At 42.4% G+C, this 23452-nt stretch overlaps 1 protein-coding gene across 4 annotated transcripts in view; it reads left to right on the plus strand.

The window, feature by feature from the left end:
* LOC103280550 (mucin-2) overlaps positions 1 to 18506 on the plus strand; it is a 32827-nt gene extending 14321 nt beyond the window's left edge. For 2 of the 4 annotated variants that reach the window (XM_008120001.3, XM_008120000.3), the window contains exons 2-6: positions 3036 to 3145; positions 3258 to 3431; positions 7349 to 9769; positions 13864 to 13949; positions 18128 to 18506. In XM_008120001.3, coding sequence (XP_008118208.2) covers positions 3362 to 3431; positions 7349 to 9769; positions 13864 to 13949; positions 18128 to 18190 — 2640 coding nt within the window. In that variant the 5' untranslated portion in view covers positions 3036 to 3145; positions 3258 to 3361 and the 3' untranslated portion in view covers positions 18191 to 18506. Of the gene's footprint in view, positions 1 to 682; positions 1003 to 1742; positions 3146 to 3257; positions 3432 to 7348; positions 9770 to 13863; positions 13950 to 18127 lie in introns of those variants that run through there. The other 2 variants (XM_062976900.1, XM_016997136.2) reach the window with 2 other exon arrangements.
* The last annotated feature ends 4946 nt before the right edge of the window (positions 18507 to 23452 follow it).

Below are 23452 nucleotides of genomic sequence, written 5' to 3' on the forward strand. Positions count from 1 at the left end.
TAACAATGCTGCCTGTCCTCGGAATGAGGAACCTGGAAGGAGAATAATTATGTCTTACTGGAAGAGATTAGCTTCATGCGCCCAAACAGGACAGAGAGGCACCGAGAAAGAGAGTTTCCTGAAAACAAACCCCAGCATTGGTCTCGCTCATGCATTTAACAGCAGCATGAAGACCTCAGGGTGCATCTACACTGTGGAATGAATGCAACTGAACACCACATTAACTGCCATGACTCAATACTACGGGATCATGGGAGTTGTAGTTTTACAAGGGCTTTAGCTTTCTCTGCCGAAAGGTTTAGGTACCTCACTAAATTACAACTCCCATGGTAAACTCTCTCCAAAGATTTATAGTCCATCAAGGATTATGCAAAAAATACATACAGTATAGTCTCGCTTATCCAACGTAAACGGGCCGGCAGAACGTTGGATAAGCAAATATGTTGGATAATAAGGAGAGATTAAGGAAAAGCCTATTAAACATTAAATTAGGTTATGATTTTACAAATGAAGCACCAAAACATCACGTTACACAACAAATTTGATAGAAAAAGTAGTTCAATACACAATAATGCTACGTAGTAATTACTGTATTTATGAATTTAGCACCAAAATATCATGATGGATTGAAAACATTGACTATAAAAATGTGTTGGATAATCCAGAATGTTGGATAAGTGAGTGCTGGATAAGTGAGACTCTACTGTAATTTTAAAATCATTTAAAAAATCTTTTCCAGACTTTCACAAGTTCGAAGCATCAGGAGATCAGGAGCGGACCGGTGGCAGCTTCATGTCCCCAAATACTATCATTTCTATTACTTCAATAACTCTTTTTCATGCCTTTCTGTGTAACATGTATCTTTTTATTTCACATTGTATCTGTTTCTTATATAAAATGTATCAAGGTGTAGCCCATAAACATCCAAATCTCCATGACTCCAAGAGAATCCCTTGGGACCAGGAAGGCTGAGCAAACCCCTCTGGCCATTTCCCAAGCCAGGTAATCACAAAGTCCATGGTGTATGCAGAGATAGGTGACTTCCCATGCCAGCCTAGATAACGTCGTTTGTTCAGTTATATGTTTCACTTGAGGCTGAGAGATAGCTGTCCACAGAAACAAAGGCTTGGAGTATGTGCATTCGTTAACTCTTATTGACAGTCAAGCCTTTGTTGGCCCAAGATCATCACCATTGTTGCTTGAGTCTCACTCCTTTGTTTCCTGAAGCTCCCATCTTTGATCAATACGGAACTGGACAGTTGAGCTAATCAAACGCTCATTAACAATTCATTGACATTGTCTTTCTGGATTACACATCAACTGATTGGTCCCTTGGCCAGCCAATCCCTAGCCATCTTTCCCCACCAAAGGGAATCCCTGCTCGAAATGGCAATGTCAATGGGACTCCCAGCCAATCAGGGCACAGATCCTGACCAGCCTTTTTTTGGCCAATCAAAGTGGGGAGCGGAAGGTTTGAATAGCTGTCAAACTGTATAAGACATCTTGCTTTCTATATATGTTTATGCTTATATATTTTGAAGCATCTTACTTGTACTAGCATCCCTTTTGACCCAATTGAATGTGGCTTGTCTTCAACCTGGTGAATTCTTTCTGTGTTCTGGCCCTTTCAGTTTAGTATGTGCTCGCCAGGCACGGATCCTCTTATCTGTGACCCTAGCTAAATTTCATTACACCATGACACCATAGCATGGAGTCATGGCAGTTAAAGTGGAATCGAAGTACAGTAGAGTCTCGCTTATCCAACGTAAACGGGCCGGCAGAATGTTGGATAAGCGAATATCTTGGATAATAAGGAGAGATTAGGGGAAAGCCTATTAAACATTAAATTAGGTTATGATTTTGTAAATTAAGCACCAAAACATCATGTTATACAACAAATTTGACAGAAAAAGTAGTTCAATACACAGTAATGCTATGTAGTAATTACTATATTTACGAATTTAGCACCAAAAGATCATGATGTATTGAAAACATTGACTACAAAAATGTGTTGGATAATCCAGAATGTTGGATAAGCGAGTGTTGGATAAGTGAGACTCTCCTGTACATTGATTCCATAGTGTAGATGCACCCGTAGATCGCCATAAGTTAAAGACAACTTCATAGCACAAGAATGATAGGCAAAAGGAAAACCATAGCTGGTGTTAAGAGAGCAATCAAGCTGAAAAATATTCTACACCAAACTGCAATGATTCCAAAATTCCACAGGATGGAGCTATAGCAATCGAAGTGGTATCAAACTACTATAATTGCACAGTGTGGATCCATAGCTTGATTGCTCTTGTTAGAAGCGAGATGGCTAGTTTTTTGGGCGCATCTTCAACAGTTTAAGTACATTTGAAGGTCCAGCTGTAAAGGTAAAGGTAAAGGTTTCTCCTGCCGTTAAGTCCAGTCGTGTCCGACTCTGGGGGTTGGTGCTCATCTCCATTTCTAGGCCGAAGAACCAAAGTTGTCCATAAACATCTCCAAGTCATGTGGCCGGCATGACTGCATGGAGCACCATTACCTTCCCGTTGGAGCGGTACCTATTGATCTACTCACATTTGCATGTTTTCGAACGGCTAGGTTGGCAGAAGCTGGAGCTAACAGTGGGCACTCATTCCGCTCCCCGGATTCGAACCTGTGACCTTTCGGTCTGCAAGTTCAGCAGCTCAGCGCTTTAACACACTGCGCCAACTGTACAATACCCATATCTGTGAAAGAGGCATTTTTCGTGTAGATACTTGAAACCATGGATAACTGAAATGAAGGACTTCAGGCCCAGAAATACTATAAAGATATGCTGGAAGACCTTAACAATACCCAGAAAAGACATGTTTTGTGGATAAATGAAACCACAGATACAGGGGTTTGCTATATTTAGAAGTAAGCCATTGCTCCATGCAGAATTTTTGAGCAGCTCATGCATGATTTTTTTTTTTTACCCAAATCAAAATACATTTTTTAGAAATAGAGTGATACCACCCCATTTTAATAATATTGTTTCTGCTTACCTTTTGCAATTATTATTGCAGGATGTACTGATACTTTGTCAGGAAAAAAGGTGCAGAGAAATCTATTGCTGTGAATGATGGCTTGATTCAATGGCCCTCTCTGCCATTGTCCATGGCATGCCTGAACAACGGTAGGATTAAACACTTTGAACATAACACAGTGCATTCTATTCATTAACAAAAGCTCCTGGAATGAAAAGAGAAACAAACCTCGAGCGCTCCACCTTCTTTCTGTTCAACCAGGAAACCATAAGAAGCGAATGAAAAAAGCGAAGATTTGGACTAGTATCACCTCTACCTGTCCAAGACTCAGAGCTCTAAACTGACAAGGAAGAAATATTGCTGGCATGGATCTCCATCATTTCCTGACGGTCCGCCTTTTGCTCTTATGGCTTCAGAAGGCTCGGATCTGTGATGGTAAGTCCATGATATGATGCCACATTGATTGATGTGTGTGTGTGTGCTATATTTATTTATTTATTTATTTATTTACAGCATTTATATTCCACCTTTCTCACCCCAAAGGGGATACAGGGCGGATCACATTACACCTATAGGCAAACATTCAATACCTTTTTACATAGAACCAAGACAAACAAACATAGGCTCTGAGCGGGGCTCAAACTCATGACCTCCTGGTCAGAGTGATTCATTTGTGATGTCTCATGGGCCATGTAGTCCCGTTCCTAGTACTATTGTGGCAGACGAAGAGGAAAACATGGGATTTACACCGTTTCAGTCAGAATCGGAGCCCCTGCACCTGGAGGATGTTTGCCCTCAAGAAGTCAGCCAAACAAGCCTTGGGCAGAATTCTCCCCCGTTTTCTCGTAAAGACAATTATAATAAAGATAGAGGCGCTAGGGAGGCGAAGCGCCGAAGCGCCAGAATCGCAGCCAAACAATTAGCTGATTAAGCCTGCTTCCCTTGGGAAATTCTAAGGAGTCTTGCATCTGGACTAAGTTGAGTTTCACTTCTAGTTCTCCAGGGAAAGTGTTCTTCTGGCGGGAAACGAGACCCTATTTAGGTGTTTGCCGCAAAGGAAACTTTGCGGAGTCAATTTGTCAGCTGGAGGAGTGAGATCGTGTGTAGACTTCGTACTCCAGTTCCCTGTTTCCCGGATCAAGTTTCCAGCCTTGCCTTGTCCCGCGTTTGCCACGGACCTTGTTTTTGCTCTTGTTGCCTTGTTTCAAGTCTTGTTCTAGCCAAGTATCAAGTTTGCTTTCCAGCCTAATTGCCACGTTTCCATGGACTTAAGGACCTTGTCTTCTCCCCACACTTTGCTTGGCAAAGTGTGTGTTTCGGTTATTGGATTATAACTTTGGACTTTAATATCACATATTGGACATTATTTTCCTGGACTATATTTGACCTTTCCTGAAAGGTCTACTTCTGAACTATATTCTACACTTGTTTTTATTGACTTTATATATTTCCTTAATAAAGATATTAGATAGATTCTGGTCTCTGCGCATGGTTATTGGTGTTCTGCAGCCTGGGTCCTGACATCATTGCAGTTAATTGCACTGGCTTGCTCTCCTGCCTGCGCCACAGCCCGGGCCCTATATGCCTCCAAAGTCACCCATTGACTTATGGCAATGGCATGGATTTCATTGGGTTTCTTCAAGAGAGGGATACTCGGAGGTGGACTCCCATCCAAATACAAGCCAGGGCTGGCCCTGCTTAGCTTCAAAAAATTAAGACAGGATCTGGTGCCTTTAAAGTAGGCATTTCAGCCTTGTGTGTATGTGTCTGTGCATATGTGCCTTTGGGTCACTTGTCAATTTCTGACAACTCCATGGATTTCGTAGGGTGTTTTAAGGCAATTACCGTATATACTCGAAGATAAGCCGAGTTTTTCAGCCCTTTTTATCAGCTGAAAAAGCCTCCCCCATCTTATAATCCGGTCAAGGTCAAACCAGGCAGTGGTTTGCATATTGCTTGCAATATATGATATATTTCTCTCATCCCTTATCAATGTGTTTGTTTTTCCAAAGCCTCCCTCGCACTTAACCAAGGTAATGTTTTGAAAAGGAAAATAAGCCCTTGCAAGTCAGAAAGAAAAAAATATATATACCCATTAATCTTATAAAAGCATTTTCGTCTGAAATATTTGTTCATCTCTGCTACAGATATGTAGGCACTTCCCCTTGCAAGCTTTTGCAATCCCTATGTACCTAAATATTTGTATATATCTCTCTATATATTAATTTTATATTTTATATATGAATTTCCCCTCATGTTTGCAAGTCTTTGCAAATCCTATATACATATAGATATCTAGAGATTTCCATATACCTGTATATCTATATCTATGTGTATACATTATTTTTATATATGAATTTTTGCCTCACATGTTTGCAAGTCTTTGCAAATCCTATGCAGATATAATTATCTATATATAGAGAGATGTCTAGATAGATATACAGTAGAGTCTCACTTATCCAACATTCACTTATCCAACATTCTGGATTATCCAACACATTTTTGTAGTCAATGTTTTCAATATTTTGTGATATTTTGATGCTAAATTTGCAAATACAGTAATTACTACGTAGCATTACTGCATATTGAACTACTTTTTCTGTCAAATTTGTTGTATAACATGATGTTTTGGTGCTTAATTTGTAAAATCATAACCTAATTTGATGTTTAATAGGCTTCTCCTTAATCCCTCCTTATTATCCAACATATTTGCTTATCCAACGTTCTGCCAGCCGATTTATGTTGGATAAGTGAGACTCTACTGTACCTGTATATCTGTATCTATGTGTATACATTATTTTTATATATGAATTTTTGCTTCACATGTTTGCAAGTCTTTGCAAATCCTATGCAGATATAATCATCTATATAGAGAGAGATGTCTAGATAGAGATATATGAATATAGATATATAGGGCTTGGAAATACTACAGAGGAAATGCACACACACATATAGAGATTTCTAGATAGATGCAGGAGGGAATATAGAGAGGATTTGCAAACGTTTCAGGGGAAAATGCATATGTGAAATTAGTATATATAATTATAGATCTATATCTAGCTCTGCATTGTTTATGTTGGCATTGAATGTTTGCCTGTTACTATGTTGGAAACCAGCCTGAGTCCCCATGAGGAGATAGGGGAGGATAAAAATGAAGAATAATAAATGAATTATTATTATTATTATTATTATTATTATTATTATTATTATTATTATTATTATTATTATTTTATTATGACACAGCAAACAAGATAGATATGCTGGATTTCATATCACAAAATCAAAAGTTGAACACTTCCCAAGTGTCTAGGACTGTGTGATGTATTATTATTATTATTATTATTATTATTATTATTATTATTACAAATGAAGTTTTATTGTTGTTGTTGTTAAGTTTTGGTTAATACCATATTGTTTTTGTTGACCCTACTTTTCCACTTATAGAGCAAGTTTACTGTTTTTCTTTGAAATACGGTAAATATTCAAAAATATTTAAGTTGCTGGTGCCTCAATTAATGTAATTTTATTGGTATCTATTTTTATTTTGAAATTTACCAGTAGCTGCTGCATTTCCCACCCTCGGCTTATACTCGAGTCAATAAGTTTTCCCAGTTTTTTTAATGGTAAAATTAGGTGTCTTGGCTTATATTCGGATTGGCTTATACTTGAGTATATACGGTAATACTCCAAGATGTTTTCTCCAGTTCCTTCCATTATTATAGAGTCTACAGCACTAGGGATTCCATAACATTGAGCTTTGGTAGTTTAAAGTGATATCAAATTGTCTTCGTTCTATTATGGATGCACGCAATAGTGACAGGTCCAATCCTATTAGGAAATATGGCAAAAATAAGAGATATTGGGAGAGAAAGAGAGCGCGAGAGAAAAGGAATTCAACAATATATATTATGTTATATCTCTATATAAACTATGGTAACTGTTGGGAAGGAGAATTGACATATTAAATCAATAACAATGCAGAGAAAAGGCATTTTGAAGACAATTTTAAAATAAAGGGAATTGGAAAGACAGAGTGGGGATATCAATGGAGATTTGTAAGAATAAATTATCCTAATGCTCACAAAATAGACAAATAAAACAAACTGGATGCCGAAGACAAGAGTAAAGAAGGGCTTGGATATGTTTGGTTTTTTGGATGACAAGGTCTAGAATCAAACAGCATGCCCAAGAAAGTAACTTTCCCAAGCCCAGTTCACAGAAAGCTACTTCTATCTAACCCAATGGTTTGTTTAGAATTTGATTGGACTCATTTCTTGGAAATTTTGGTATTTGTTTTGTACCGTAAGATGGGTCACATTTATCAGTCGTTTCCTCTTTATTTTCCTGTCCAGGTGAAACCACAACTCAGATCACAACTCTTCCTGAAACAACTACAGCAAGTTTCTCAACTACCATGACCATGATAGGAACCAGTACTTTGGCAGAAGTGGCCACCACAACTCTAAGAGAAAATAACAATACTATCAGTACCACCGTTGAAACCACAAGTTCAATAGAGCCATCTTCTCATGTTCCGGACACATCGATTACCACGTCTGAAGAAACATCAGTCACTCCAGAACCAGGATACTTCTCCTCCCCTTCAGGTGAAACCACAAGTCTTTTAAGTCGGACTACATCAACTCAACGTTCCCCATACATGGTGGAGACCACAGACGAAATGACAAGCATCCCTTTCACCAGATTGCCATCTGAAATAACAACTGATATGACTAGTCCCATTAGCACACCCGAGGAGTCGCTACTCACACCTACAACAGCACCGACATCCGATTCCTTTGCACCTCTTGAAACAACAACCACCACTGGCATTTCAACAGATGAGGATACTACTAGTTCTTCAGCAGAAGTAGATTCCAGAACTATTGAAGATACGACTCCTGCCACCAGCTCCTTCTTTACCATCTCATCCGTTGACACATCAGCCTTCCATATCTCTACAGATGTCACTTCAACAGCCCTCCATTCAGTTACATCACCACTTGAAGCAACAACTGCTGAATCTCCATCTACCTTGAGTCCCACTCCAGAACCCACTTCATCTACCTTGATTTCCACTCGGGAACCTACTTCACCTGCCTTGGACACCACTCCAGAATTCATTCCATTTACTTTGAGCACCTCTCCAGAAACCACTTCATCTACCTGGATTCCCACTCCAGAATCCTCTTCATCTGCCTTGAGCACTACTTCAGAATCCACTACATCTACCTTGATTCCCACTACAGAACCTACTTCAGCTCCAGAAACCACTCCATCTACTTTGATTCCCATTCCAGAACCTACTTCACATGCCTTGGACACCACTCCAGAATTCACTCCATCTACTTTGAGTACCTCTCTAGAAACCACTTCATCTACCTGGATTCCCACTCCAGAATCATCTTCATCTACCTGGATTCCCACTCCAGAATCCTCTTCATCTACCTTGAGCACTACTTCAGAACCCACTACATCTACTTTGATTCCCACTCCAGAACCTACTTCAGCTCCAGAAACCACTCCATCTACTTTGAGCACCTCTCCAGAAACCACTCCATCTACTTTGACTTCTCCAGAAACCACTTCATCTACCTTGAGCACTACTTCAGAACCCACTACATCTGCCTTGATTCTCACTACAGAACCTACTTCAGCTCCAGAAACCACTCCATCTACTTTGACTTCTCCAGAAACCACTTCATTTACCTTGAGCACTACTTCAGAACCCACTACATCTACTTTGATTCCCACTCCAGAACCTACTTCATCTCCAGAAACCACTCCATCTACTTTGAGCACCTCTCCAGAAACCACTCTATCTACTTTGACTTCTCTAGAAACCACTTCATCTACCTTGAGCACTACTTCAGAACCCACTACATCTGCCTTGATTCCCACTACAGAACCTACTTCAGCTCCAGAAACCACTCCATCTACTTTGAGCACCTCTCCAGAAACCACTTCATCTACCTTGAGCACTACTTCAGAACCCACTACATCTACCTGGATTCCCACTCCAGAATCTACTTCATCTGCCTTGGACACTACTTCAGAACCCACTTCATCTACCTTAACCACCAGTCCAGAACCTACTCCATCCTCTTTGAGCACTATGGCAGATACAACCTCTGCCACCACCTCTGCCTCTGTCAGCTTAGCCGTTGAAACTCCATCTACCTTCAGAACCACTGTAGAATCTGGTTCAATAGCCCTCACTTCCCTTACGACAGTTAATGCCAGTCATTTTTTTACCACCTCACCCCTTGGAACAACATCTGTTTTTGCCATCACCCCAGAGGTGACCCCAACAGCTCTCCATTTACTTACAACAACCCTTGAAAAAATAACTTCTACCAGCATTTTTGAAGATCAGAACACAACTAGGACCTCTAGAGAACCAGCTACCAGCATTATAGGAGATACAGATACTACTACCAAAGACCCTTTACCAACTTCCACGACTATGTTGATAAAAATGGCAACTACTATAGCCAAATCCAGTGCCAGCAGAATCACCACCAAAATTTTGGAAAAAGTGACTTCCACCCCAGCAGATGTGACAACTACCATCACCACTAAAGTGACTGTCCCAGAAACCTGGACCTCACCAGCCAAAACACAAAGACCTCCAGCTACCACCTCAGAAAGTTCAGTATTGCCACCTGCTAATACCACGCTGGGTGGACTAGCAGTCACCACAAAAGTCCAAACCTCATCAGGTACCACCACATCCTGGCCAACCAGCCAACAGCCATTGACACCTGACGTAGGTAAGTGTATTTTGCACCTCTTTGAAGATGGAATCCCCACCCAAAAGATTGAGATCTGAGCATGCAATGCTGTAGATGTAGCTGAGATAGTCTTTCTTTGGCGTCAGGTCTAAATCTAATGATTATTTTCATAGTCAATAGACCAAAATGGAACTTGGTAAGTCAAGTGTGGAGAACGTAAGGTCTGTAGTACACAAGTGAGCTTCTCCAATCCACATTTTCACTCCAAGCATATCCTTGAATCCCACTCGGGCTGTGGTGCAGCTGGCTAGTAACCAGCTCCAATAAATCACTACTGACCGAGAGGTCATGAGTTCGAAGCCCGGGTCGGGTTAAGTCTCCGACCATTAAATAGCCAGGTTTGCTACTTGCTACTTGACAGTTGCATCTGTCAAGTAGGAAATGTAGGTACGCTTTATGCGGGGAGGCTAATTTAACTAATTTACAACACCATAAAACTGCCAGCAGCACGTGGAAAGGAATGAGGAAGTACAGCACTCGGTGTCACTCGTGGATGATCAAGCCACAGCTCCCCCTGTGGCCGGAATCAAGCATACCCTCATTAAGCTGGAAATGTTAAAATTGCCTCTGTGTGTGTCTATACTGTATGTTGTTTGTCTGATGGCACTGAATATTTGCTATACATATGTGCATTGTAATCCGCCCTGAGTCCCCTTTGGGGTGAGAAAGAAGGGCGGAATATAAATACTGTAAATAAATAAATAAATAAATAAATAGATATCCACCTGCATACAGGCAGTCCCCAAGCTATGAACAAGAGAGATTCTGTAGGTTTGTTCTTATGTTGACTCTCACTTTCTTTCCCTCTGAGAACTGGATATTGAAAAATTGGGTTTGTTGTGGGAATAAGGATGGGGGATAAGGCTTCAGCAGAGACCCCTTTCCCCCTAATAATAACTCTTCTAGGAATGGATTTCCCTTCCTTCCCAGGGGCAGATTTCTCTTGCTTCCTGTTGTCTCAGCCCCGTTCTTAACTATGAGTCATTTGTAAGTCGGATGTTTGTAATTTGGGGACTGCCTACATATCCTAAGGTTTCTTTAATCTAGAAATGAACTGGAAGTTGCCTTGTATGCAGGGGCGGCTCAAGCGGTAAGGAAACTACACATTTGTGGAAGGCACAATCCTCTGGGGCAGGGGTCCTCAAACTTTTTAAGTGGAGGGCCAGTTCACAGACCCTCAGGCTGTTGAGGGGCCAGACTAGGATGAAATAGTCCAAAATTAGGCTTGTTGTTGTTGTGTGCCTTCAAGTCATTTCAGACTTAGGTCAACCCCAAGTCTAAAGTTTAGGACAGAGGACAGGTCAATGACCCTGGAGGGCCTTGGTTTGGGGACCCCTGATCTAGACAATAAGACCATAGTTAAGCAAAGAGACTTCTAAAAACCATCCAGGTAGTCTCATAAGATCATCGGTAAGGAAAGGGACCCTCAAAGGCCATCTAGATGGTCCCATAAGGCCATCAGAAGACCATAGATAAGGAAAGGGACCCTCAAAGGCCATGTAGATGATCCCATAAGGCCATCAGAAGACCATAGATAAGGAAAGGGACCCTCAAAGGCCATGTAGATGATCTCATAAGGCCATCAGAAGACCATACATAAGGAAAGGGACCCTCAAAGGCCATCTAGATGATCTCATAAGGCCATCAGAAGACCATAGATAAGGAAAGGGACCCTCAAAGGCCATGTAGATGATCTCATAAGGCCATCAGAAGACCATAGATAAGGAAAGGGGCCCTCAAAGACCACTTAGATGGTTTCATAAGACCATAGGTAAGGAAAGGGGCCCTCAAAGACCATCTAGATCAGGGGTCCCCAAACTTTTTAAACAGGGGGACAGTTCATGATCCTTCGGACCATTGGAGGGCCAGACCACAGTTGGCCACTGAGCAATAAATAATAATAATAATAATAATAACAACAACAACAACAATAATAATAAAAAAGAGGGTTGGAAGAGACCCTTTGGGCCACTGAGTCCAATCCTCGTCTGCCTTTGTATACCGAAAGCACAAGCAAAGCACCCCTAACAGATGGCCTCCCAGCCTCAATGTTAATTATAATAATAGTAATAATAATAATAGTAATAATGGTTGTAAGAGAAGAACAGACCCCTTGGGTCATTTAGCCCAACCTCCTTCTGCCCTTGTGCCATGGGGGCTGGATAAATGGCTTTGATGGGCCGCATCCGGCCCCCGGGCCTTAGTTTGGGGACCCCTGATCTAGATCATCTCATAGGACCATAGGTAAGGCCCAGGCTGTGGCGCAAGCTGGTGAGCAGGCAGCTGCAGCCAGCTGAGACCAATCACTCTGACCAAGAGGTCATGAGTTTGAGGCCAGCTCGGAGCCTGTGTTTGTGTTTGTCTTTGTTCTATGTCAAGGCATTGAATGTTTGCCTTATATGTGTAATGTGATCTGTCCTGAGTCCCCTTCGGGGTGAGAAGGGCGGAATATAAATACAGTAAATAAATAATAAATAAATAAAGTGACCTCCAAAAGCCATCTAGATGATCTCATAAGGCCGTAGCTAAGCAAAGAGACCTTCAAAGACCATCCAGATGATCTCATAAGACCATAGGGAAGCAAAGAGACCTCCAAAGACGAGGTAGACTTTGGTCAACCCTAAGTCTAAAGTTTAGGACAGGGGCCAGGTCAATGACCTTGGAGGGCCGCATCCGGACCATGGGCCATGGGTGGCTTGGTGACAGAGGAGGCTGGGGGCTTGGCGAGACAAAGGTCCCTCTTTCTCTTTTTTTATCTCTTATGCCACTTGGGTGGGTATTAGGTTCGCTTTGTTGTTGTATAACATGTAGTCTTGTCTGTCTCTTCACCATTACTTTTGTGTATCACAACTTCAAAAAGCACTAATAAAGATATTTTTTAAAAAAAGAAAGTGAACACACTGTATTCCTAAAATGCAGATATTCCTAAAGTTTGTCTTGGAGTTGGCTTGGAAAGAGGGAGGTTTGCTCAGAAGGATTGGTGTATATCAGGGGTCCTCAAACTTTTAAAGCAAAGGGCCGGTCCACAATCCTTCAGACTGTTGAGGGGTCGAATTATCATTTGAAAAAAAAATACCAACAAATTCCTATGCACACTGCACATGTCTTATTTTTTGTAGTGCAAAACAGCAACAACAACAATGAAAGAACAATACAATATTTTAAAACGAAAACAATTTTAACCAACATAAACCTATCAGGATTTCAATTGAAAGTGTGGGCCTGCTTCTGACCAGTGAGATAGTCAAGTTAATTAGGATTGTTGTTGTGTGCCTTCAAATCATTTCAGACTTTGGCCAAGCCCAAGTCTAAAATTAATTATTTACTGCATTTATTTACTACATTTATATCCCACCCTTCTCACCCCGAAGGGGACTCAGAGCAGCTGTATGTACATACAATATATTATATTATTAGCATAGCACAATATTAGCATTATATATTACTATATTGAACTATACCACTATACTGTAATATTATATGTAATATATATCATATAATTAATTAATATAATAAGGTAAAGGTTTTCCCCTGACGTTAAGTCCAGTCATGTCTGACTCTGGGGGTTGGTGCTCATCTCCATTTCTAAGCCGAAGAGCCGGCGTTGTCCGTAGACTCCTCCAAGGTCATGTGGCCACTGGCATGACTGCATGGAGTGCGGTTACCTTCCTGCCGGAGCAGTACCTATTGATCTACTCACATTTGCATGTTTTCGAACTGCTAGGTTGGCAGGAGCTGGAGCTAACAGCGGGTGCTCACTCCACTCCCGGGGTTTGAACCTGGGACCTTTTGGTCTCCAGCTCAGTGCTTTAACGCACTTTGCCACCGGGGCTGCAGAATTAATATAATAACATAATATTATTATCAATATTATATGTATATACAATATATTATATTATTAAAACTGATATAAAAATATTATATTATAAAACTGAGGGCGGGGGCCAGGTAAATGACCTTGGAGGGCCGCATCCGGCCCCCGGGCCTTAGTTTGGGGACCCCTGGTGTATATCATATGATACAAATGCTGCAATGAATTGACCCATGGGATCTTGTTCCTCTCCCATTGCTAGGGAGGGTCCGATTCATCTTGTCCATGCGCCTGGCCACATCCATGAACATCACGGACCCCGCCGTCAGAAACGCCATTGTGAAGAAGGTGAGATTTTGTGGGTAACAATGCCTTGCAATTAGACCATCCAGGTGAGGCCTTCCTTGGAGAAAGGAGAGACTTCTGGGGAATGCCTTCATAGAGATCTCTTCCAAGGCATTTTCTTCAATTACAAATCAAATTCCACCCACATCCATGGACCAGGGTGGGAATATTGTGGCCCTTTGAGTGTTTTTGAATCATGAGTCCCAGGAGCTAGAGCCAGAATAGTCCATGGTGAAGAAACCTGGGAGTTGTAGTCCACCCATCTTTGGAATTATACAACTCCCCATTGGAAACAACTTGATTTCTCCTCTTTTTGATTGCTCATTACAGTCAACCCACTGGGGTTAGGTGCATAGAAGTCCCATGAAAATGTCAGGACCCAGGCTGCAGAGCACCAATAACCATGCACGGAGACCAGAATCTATCTAATATCTTTATTAAAGGAATATATAAAGTCAATAAAAACAAATGAAGAATATAGTTCAGAAGTAGACCTTTCAGGAAAGGTCAAATATAGTCCAGGAAAACAATGTCCAATATGTGATATTAGAGTCCAAAGTTATAATCCAATAACCGAAACACACACTTTGCCAGGCAAAGTGTGGGGAAATGACAGGGTCCTTTAGTCCAATGAAGCTTGACAACAAGGCTGGAAGCAAACTAGATTCTTGGCAACAAGGCTTGATACGTGGCTACAAAAGACAATAAGCAAGAACAGGGTCCGTGGCGAGGTCCGTGGAACAAGGAAAGCTTGATGCTAGAACAAGGTCCGTGAAACAAGGCTTGGAACTTGGTCCTGGAGGCAAGGAACAGGAGTAGCGTAGTCCACACACGATCTCACTCCACAAGGTGACGAATTGACTCCGCAAGGATTTCTTTGCGGGCAAACACCTATATAGGATCTTGTTTTCCCGCCAAGGAACGCTTTCCCTGGGGAACAAGAAACGAAACCCATACTGTGTCCAGATGCATGACTCCTTAAGATTTCCCAAGGGAAACAGACTTAATCAGCTAATTGTCTGGCAGCTATCCTGGCGCTCCTGCGAGTCGCCTCCCGAGCGCCTCTATCTCGATTATAATAATCCCGGTGAGAAAATGGGGGAGATTTCTGCTCAAGGCTTGTTTGGCTGACTTCCTGTGGGCAAACATCTTGCAGGTGCAAGGGCTCCAATTCTGGCTGAAACGGCGGGGAACCCAAGTTTTCCTCTTCATCTGCCACAATGGTACTAGGAACGGGACTACATGGCCCATGAGTCATCACAGAAAATGATAAATTGCAAATAAGTTTTTAAATTCATCTTTATTTTTTTAAAATAATTTTTATTGAAGTTTTACCTTATAAGATAGAGTAAATTAACATCGAAAGAGTGAGAACATTTGATTGTATAGAAAGTAGGAAAACTGAGATTTAAAAAAGATCAAAAAGGGAGAGAGAGAGAGAGAAACTAAAAACCAAAAACAAAGCTAAAGTGTCCATATTTATATAAAAATAAAAATAATAAATCTGAACAAATGGCGATATAAAAATACAAAAGTACTTGGCAAAGAAACACACCAAAAAGCAAAAGCAAACAAGCATTAGCACTGGCATTAAACACTTTGAATAAAATCACTAGGTTAGAAGCAGGGCCGGCCGGAGATAATTTTCAATGTTAAGCAGGGGTGCTGAAAAGCGCCCCCGCCACCGGCCCCGCCTCCCGTGCCCTGACCCCGCCTCCCACGCTACTCCCGCTTGCTCGTCTGGCCTTTTCTAGCTGGCCAGACTGCAGCGGAGGTCCCTCCAGGCCACGATTGTGGCCTGGAGGGACCTCCGCTGCAGTCTGGCCAGCTAGAAAAGCCCAGACGGGCGAGGGCGAATGTCAGGACCCAGGCTGCAGAGCACCAATAACCATGCACAGAGACCAGAATCTATCTAATATCTTTATTAAAGGATTATATAAAGTCAATAAAAACAAGTGAAGAATAAAGTTCAGAAGTAGACCTTTCAGGAAAGGTCAAATATAGTCCAAGAAAACAATGTCCAATATGTGATATTAGAGTCCAAAGTTATAATCCAATAACCGAAACACACACTTTGCCAAGCAAAGTGTGGGGAAATGACAAGGTCCTTTAGTCCAATGGAGCTTGACAACAAGGCTGGAGAGCAAAATAGATTCTTGGCAAACAAGGCTTGATTCAAGGCAACAAGAAGCAAGAGACGAGAACAGGGTCCGTGGCGAGGTCCGTGGCAAGGTCCGGGGAAACAAGGCAGGGCTGGAACAAGGACAAGGTCCTGGAAACAAGGAACTGGAATAGCGAGTCCACACACGATCTCGCTCCCGAAGCTGACGAATTGACTCCGCAAGGATCCCCTTGCGGTTAAACACCTATATAGGATCTTGTTTTCCCGCCAAGGAACACTTTCCCTGGGGAACAAGAAGTGAAACCCATACTGTGTCCAGATGCATGACTCCTTAAGATTTCCCAAGGGAAACAGGCTTAATCAGCTAATTGTCTGGCAGCAATTCTGGCGCTTCTGCGATTCGCCTCCCTAGCGCCTCTATCTCGATTATAATTATCCCGGCGAGAAAACGGGGGAGATTTCTGCTCAAGGCTTGTTTGGCTGACTTCTTGTGGGCAAACATCTTGCAGGTGCAAGGGCTCCAATTCTGGCTGAAACGGTGGGAAACCCAAGTTGTCCTCTTCATCTGCCACAATAGTACTAGGAACGGGACTACATGGCCCATGAGTCATCACAGCGAATAGCGCGGGAGGCGGGGCCAACTCTGGCCCCACCTCCTGCGCTATTCGCCCTGGCCCCGCCTCCCATGCAGCGTGGGAGGCGGGGCCAGGGCATGCTGGGCGGGAGGGCGGGGCACCGCCCTGACGGTGCCCCGCCTCGCACCCAGTGCACCCTGGCCTTGTGGGAGCTGGCCGGGCAAACCTTGTGGCCTGGCTGGCCTTACCCAGCCGGCAGCCGGCCGGGCAAGGCCAGCCAGGCCAGGCTGCACTGGGCGGAAGGCGGGGCACTGTCAGGGCGGTGCCCCGCCTCCCGCCCAGCCTGACGGCGCCCCCCCGGACCTGCGCCCGAGGCGGCGGCCTCAGTGGCCTCCATAGTGGGGCCGGCCCTGGTTAGAAGCAGCTGACATTGCAAATGGTCTAGCAAAGAACTGCCAAAAACTGTTAAAGTTAAACTAAACAATCATTGTTGTTCCAGTATGTCTCTTGGAAAATAAAATAAAAATAATAATAATAATAGTCAGTATTTCCAAGCAGTATGTCATCATTTGGTTAACAGAGAGCTATAGAATAAATAATATAAATTCATCTTTATTGAAAATTTGCTATCAGCGTAAAAACCAAACCAAATTAAAAAGAAAAAGAAAAAAGAGGAAAATACATAGAAGAGAAAAAAGAATTTTCCTGTTCTTGACTCCCGGTCAACCGCAACCGCAAATAAGTTTCTTGAAATAAATAAAGAAGATATATTAATAAATAAGCACATTTCTATATTTTTTTTCAAGCTGAGAGCACACTTGTCTAGAAATTTCAAGGTTTTCCAGCACAATTCCAAGGTTGACTTCTATTGGAAGCTGACCATAGAATCACATTAGAGAACTGAGCTATTTCTAGAGATTGTATGCTGATGTTAATGCTAAGCCACTTTGAGTCTCCTGGGGTAGAGAGAAAGCGAGGTAATAATAATAATAATGATAATAATAATAATAATAATAATAATAATAATAATAATAATAATAACAACTACTACTACTACTACTGCAAAAGGCCACCCTACTGGGATCTTCACGCATCATCCAAAAATACATCACACAGTCCTAGACACTTGGGAAGTGTTCGACTTGTGATTTTTTGAAACAAAATCTAGCATATCTATCTTGTTTGCTGTGTCATAATAAACTAATAATAATAATAATAATAATAGAGATAACAAATCCAAGAAATAACCACTAGATGTGGGTGCCCAGTAGAAGTGTGTATCTGAAATAGTCAGAAAGTTGTATCAGTTGTGTTTCGTCTGTTCTCAGTTCATTGACCCTAAGAATTAAAATATTAGAAAAAATCAGAAAACAAAGGTTTCTGTCTCACCACGCAGGTGGACAATTGTGGATTTTGGAGTATTTCAGATTTTGGAGTTCTGGATAAAGAAGGTTCAACCTGTATTTATGTTTTCTTTCCTGCAGTTTCGTCAAGATTTGGATGCCAGGTTTCCCGGTGCCGGCTTCAGGTTAAAATGGGTAGAGTAACAGGAGGTTGAATGGGAAATCATTGGAAGACTCACAACTTTCAGAAATGAAGATAGAAGGAATCCAAATGGGAGACAGAAGAATATTAATAATCATTGTCATCCAAGCATCGGTTCTGATACAATGGTGTGCAACCATTTTGGTCTCAATCCAAGCAATATTCTAATATGGAAATGGATACGTTTCATGCAGCAGGAAAATAAAATATGGTATAAACAAGTTTCTATGCAGTTGGCAATATGGACTTTAACCAGGAATAAGATGATTTCTTCAAACAAATCTATGAAGGGAAAGATTAATAAACTGAAAACCCCTATTCATGTTGCTTTTGTCATTACTGCTGTTATGTGCTTGTGCCGTCGCGCCTGGGGCTATAACTCTTAGCGAAAGGGGCATGGACGTGACATCTTTCCCCAGGGGATTGCTTCTTGCCCTCCTTTAGGGAAACTGGAACTCCCAAGGACCAAAACACTGTAGATAACTCAAAACTGGTTTTATTGTTCACAAAAGGTTATCCCAGTAAGCTGGAGGATTCAAAGGGGAAAAGGAAAATATACATTACAGTCTTTGGTTGTTTTAAGTCCAAGGAGCTCTGCAGCTGAGAAGCTTTTCCAGGTCCCTCTTTCTCAATGACTGTGAATGCCGGAGCAATCCTCAGCCTCAGTCCAAATGGCCTATGTTTGAAGACACAGTCTTCCTCTGATGCCAAAGGACTGATTTGAAGGTGCTTGAGACTCCTCAACGTCGTCCAGGTTGGCCCTGAACATGAAGCATAAGTCTCAAGAGTAAGAACCTCAGAATTGGTGCTGAGAGGTAACTTAATCAAGGGCTTTTGGAGCCAAGTTTCTCTCTCACATCCATGTGATAGAAAGCTTGATGGTGGAATGAAAAAGGAAACACTGTTCCACTCCAGGAAGAGGTGGAGTCAAACAATTGAGCTGAGGGAGCAATATAACTGGTGCAAACAACATTGATTGACAGATATAAATAACCAATCAGTCCAACTACATTTACAGGGTAAAAGCAAAATCAGGCATGATGCAATTCAAATCTTGCAATGTACAGTTTGACATATAGATGGTGCCACTCGCGCCGTCACAGTGCTTTCCAGTTTATGATGATTTTTTGGGTGCATCTCCACAGTAGAATTAATGCAATTTGGCTCAGCTTTAACAGCTATGGCTCATGGCGATGGGATCCTGGACGTTCTAGGTTGGTGCGTTAAAATCCCACTGGTCTACTCAAGGGGAGGAATTCAATGAGAAGAAGGGAAAATCCCATTGAAAGAAGTGCCTTAAAACTGTGACATGGGAGGAGACATCGCCTAGTCGGGTGTGCAGGGCTTTGGGGAGGGCAAGGGGTCCCATGGAAAGAAGAGTGCTAGAAACAGTGCCCTACCTTCTTTAAGGGAAGGGGCTTTGGGGAAGGCCATTTCATCCCATAGAAAGGAGAGTTTTTAAAACGGTTGCCTGACTCCTCTGGTGTGGGGGGCTTTGGGGAGGGCAAGTAATACGGGGAGGGTGGAGAAAAGGATTTTCCATGTGATGGTTCTGAACTTGGGCAACAATGGGTGAAAACCTGAAGAAAGAAACGTGTGATGGGAAGACAGAACTTGGAATGGGACGACTGGGAAGCTAGCGGTACAATTTGCTTTGCTAGACGGATAGTCCCCAATGCTTCTTAAGGTCCATGTGATGAGGCCCTAAATCTACTGGGAGGAGAAAGATTCTTCATGCTGCTCTAACAACAACAACAACAACAACAACAACAACAACAACAACAACAACAACATAATAATAATAATAATAATAATTTTATTTTTGTATCCCGTCTCCATCTCCCCGAAGGGGCTCGGGGCGGCTTACATGGGGATAAGCCCGAACAACATAGATTAAAACAGCAGCTGATGTTTTACGTTAAGCCACTTTGAGTCTCCTGCGGGAGAGATAAAGTGGGGTATTATTATTATTATTATTATTAATAATAATAATAATAATAATAATAAGTAAAGCAAAGTGAAGAACCTGCTTTGATTGAAGTCAAAAATCAGAAACTCCTCAAAGCACAGCAGACAAAAAACCAGTACAAGAAAACCACACTACAAACTAGAGCTGACAGCTGGCACAACAAAACACTGCATGGAAAGTTCCTTGACAAAATTGAAGGAAAAGCTGATAAGGAGAAGACCTGGCTCTGGCTCACAAATGGGACCCTGAAGAAGGAGACAGAAGGCCTGATCCTTGCAGCCCAGGAGCAAGACATCAGGACAAAGGCCATTCAGGCCAAGATCGAAAAATCAGCTGATGACCCAAAATGCAGACTGTGCAAGGAAACCGACGAAACCATTGATCATATCCTCAGCTGCTGTAAGAAAATCGCACAGACAGACTACAAACAGAGGCACAACTATGTGGCCCAAATGATTCTTTGGAACTTATGCCTCAAGTACCACCTTCCAGCAGCAAAGAACTGGTGGGATCACAAACCTGCAAAAGTATTGGAAAATGAGCACGCAAAGATACTGTGGGACTTCGGAATTCAGACTGACAAAGTTCTGGAACACAACACACCAGACATCACAGTTATGGAAAAGAAAAAGGTTTGGATCATTGATGTCGCCATCCCAGGTGACAGTCGCATAGATGAAAAACAACAGGAAAAACTCAGCCGCTATCAGGACCTCAAGATTGAACTGCAAAGACTCTGGCAGAAACCAGTGCAGGTGGTCCCGGTGGTGATGGGCACATTGGGTGCCGTGCCAAAAAAATTCAGCTGGTGTTTGGAAACAATAGACATTGACAAAATCATGATCTGCCAACTGCAAAAGGCCACCCTACTGGGATCTGCGCGCATCATCCGAAAATACATCACACAGTCCTAGACACTTGGGAAGTGTTCGACTTGTGATTTTGTGATATGAAATCCAGCATATCTATCTTGTTTGCTGTGTCATACAATAATAATAATAATAATAATAATAATAATAATAATAATAATAATAATAATAATAATACTCCTTTGAGTTATAGGAGTACAAGCTGCTTTTCTGCTTTGCAGCAACTGCAATAAGCTGATGATAATAATAGTAATAATACTCCTTTGAGTTATAGGAGTACAAACTACTCTTCTGCTTTGCAGAAACTGAAGCAAACTGAGGATTAAGGAGGAAAGTGGAGGAGGAGAGAGAAACCAGGACATTTTAAAGGCAGCTGAAAAAGTGGGACGGCAGAGGACTATTTAGGACCGATCGGGACATTGGAGGATATGCCATAACAGCACCTCTACAAAAGATGTGGAATGAAAAGGTGGAGACCAGCAAGAAATAGACTTCCTTTTTCTATATGTGCATCTATAACAGGCATGGGCAAACTTTGGCCTGCCGGGTGTTTTTGGACTGAAACTCCCACAATTCCTAACAGCCGATAGGCTGTTAGGAATTGTGGGAGTTGCAGTCCAAAACACCCGGCGGGCCAAAGTTTGCCCATGTCTGATCTATAATGTAGAATGAATGCCGTTTGACAGCACTTTATGGCTCAGTGCTATGAAATCCCGGGAGCTGTAGTTTCACAAGATGATGTATCAAATATCCCCCGTTTATCCTATTTCCAGTAATTAACGTCAAATCTAGCCAAGAAGGAAACAGAATTTGTTATGTTTCAAAAGAAATGCCTTTTATGGCAGGATGGATAAGCCTTCGACGTACAAGGAAGTAAACAAGGAAAAACACTTCTGTTTTGTGAATGCAAGAGCCAACTATTTCAACAGAAAAAACGAGAAGCCTTGATGTCCCATCTAAGAATTTTTTAAAAAAAGCTTTGCAACACCTCGGGCCATTTGTGTCCAGCTTAACGGATCATGGCTTTGGCCAAACCGGTGACGGCATGACGGGCACCGCCTCCGCAGGTCTCCAGTTCATTAATTCGGAAAGCTACTGGGAGGACGTGAAGGCCAGGCCATCCTCCGTTTTATTCCCGTTTCCTTCACCTGGGACCAGGTTATGCAAGAGCCTGGTCACCTATTAACACTTCAATCAGCTTGGGGAAATCAGTCCAAACAAACCCCTGAATGCCAAACATTTGGCCTAAATGTCACCTTGGAAGAATGTCACCAGGACGTCGGAGAGCTGGAATGGTCTCCAAAGCTCATGTAGATCAACTCATTGCCGGTAAAGGTTGACTTCACAAGTGTGTTTCCTTACTCAACAGAAGCATCAATTTGCAGGTCTTCACAGCACCCTAGGGTTGGAAGGGTCTCCAGAGTCCATCTAGTCCAGTGGTTCTCAACCCAGGTCCTCAGGTGTTTATTGACTTCAGCGTCCAGAAATCCTAACAGCTGGTAAACTGGCTGGGATTTCTGGGAGTTGTAGGCCAAAAACATCTGCGGACTTCAGGTTGAAGAGTTGGAAGGGTCTCCAGAGTCCATCTAGTCCAGTGGTTTTCAACCTGGGGTGTTTTTGGACTTCAACGCCCAGAAATCCTAACAGCTAGTAAACTGGGTGGGATTTCTGGGAGTTGTAGGCCAAAAACATCTGTGGACCCCAGGTTGAAGAGTTGGAAGGGTCTCCAGAGTCCATCTAGTCCAGTGGTTTTCAACCTGGGGTGTTTTTGGACTTCAACGCCCAGAAATCCTAACAGCTAGTAAACTGGGTGGGATTTCTGGGAGTTGTAGGCCAAAAACATCTGTGGACCCCAGGTTGAAGAGTTGGAAGGGTCTCCAGAGTCCATCTAGTCCAGTGGTTTTCAACCTGGGGTGTTTTTGGACTTCAACGCCCAGAAATCCTAACAGCTAGTAAACTGGGTGGGATTTCTGGGAGTTGTAGGCCAAAAACATCTGTGGACCCCAGGTTGAAGAGTTGGAAGGGTCTCCAGAGTCCATCTAGTCCAGTGGTTCTCAACCCGGGTCCTCAGGTGTTTATTGACTTCAATGCCCAGAAATCCTAACAGCTGGTAAACTGGGTGGGATTTCTGGGAGTGGTAAACCAAATCATCTCCAGACCCCAGGTTGAGAACCACTGATCTAGTCCATTCCCTGCTCATTGCAGGATCTTAAGCCAACCACAGCAAGGAGCTGTCAATTCTCTATTTGGAGACTTTGCCTCTCAAGACCATTGGTTCCATTATCCAACTGCTCTTCTCATCAGGAAGTTCCTTCTAATGTTCAGTCAAAATATATCGTCCTTTAAACACAAACCATAAGTCTTGGTCCTACTGTCTGGGGTAGCAGAGAACAAACTTGTCCCTTCCTTTTTTGGGGCATCCAGAT

This window comes from Anolis carolinensis, chromosome 3, assembly GCF_035594765.1.
Source record: "Anolis carolinensis isolate JA03-04 chromosome 3, rAnoCar3.1.pri, whole genome shotgun sequence".
In the NCBI taxonomy this organism is placed as follows: domain Eukaryota; kingdom Metazoa; phylum Chordata; class Lepidosauria; order Squamata; family Dactyloidae; genus Anolis; species Anolis carolinensis.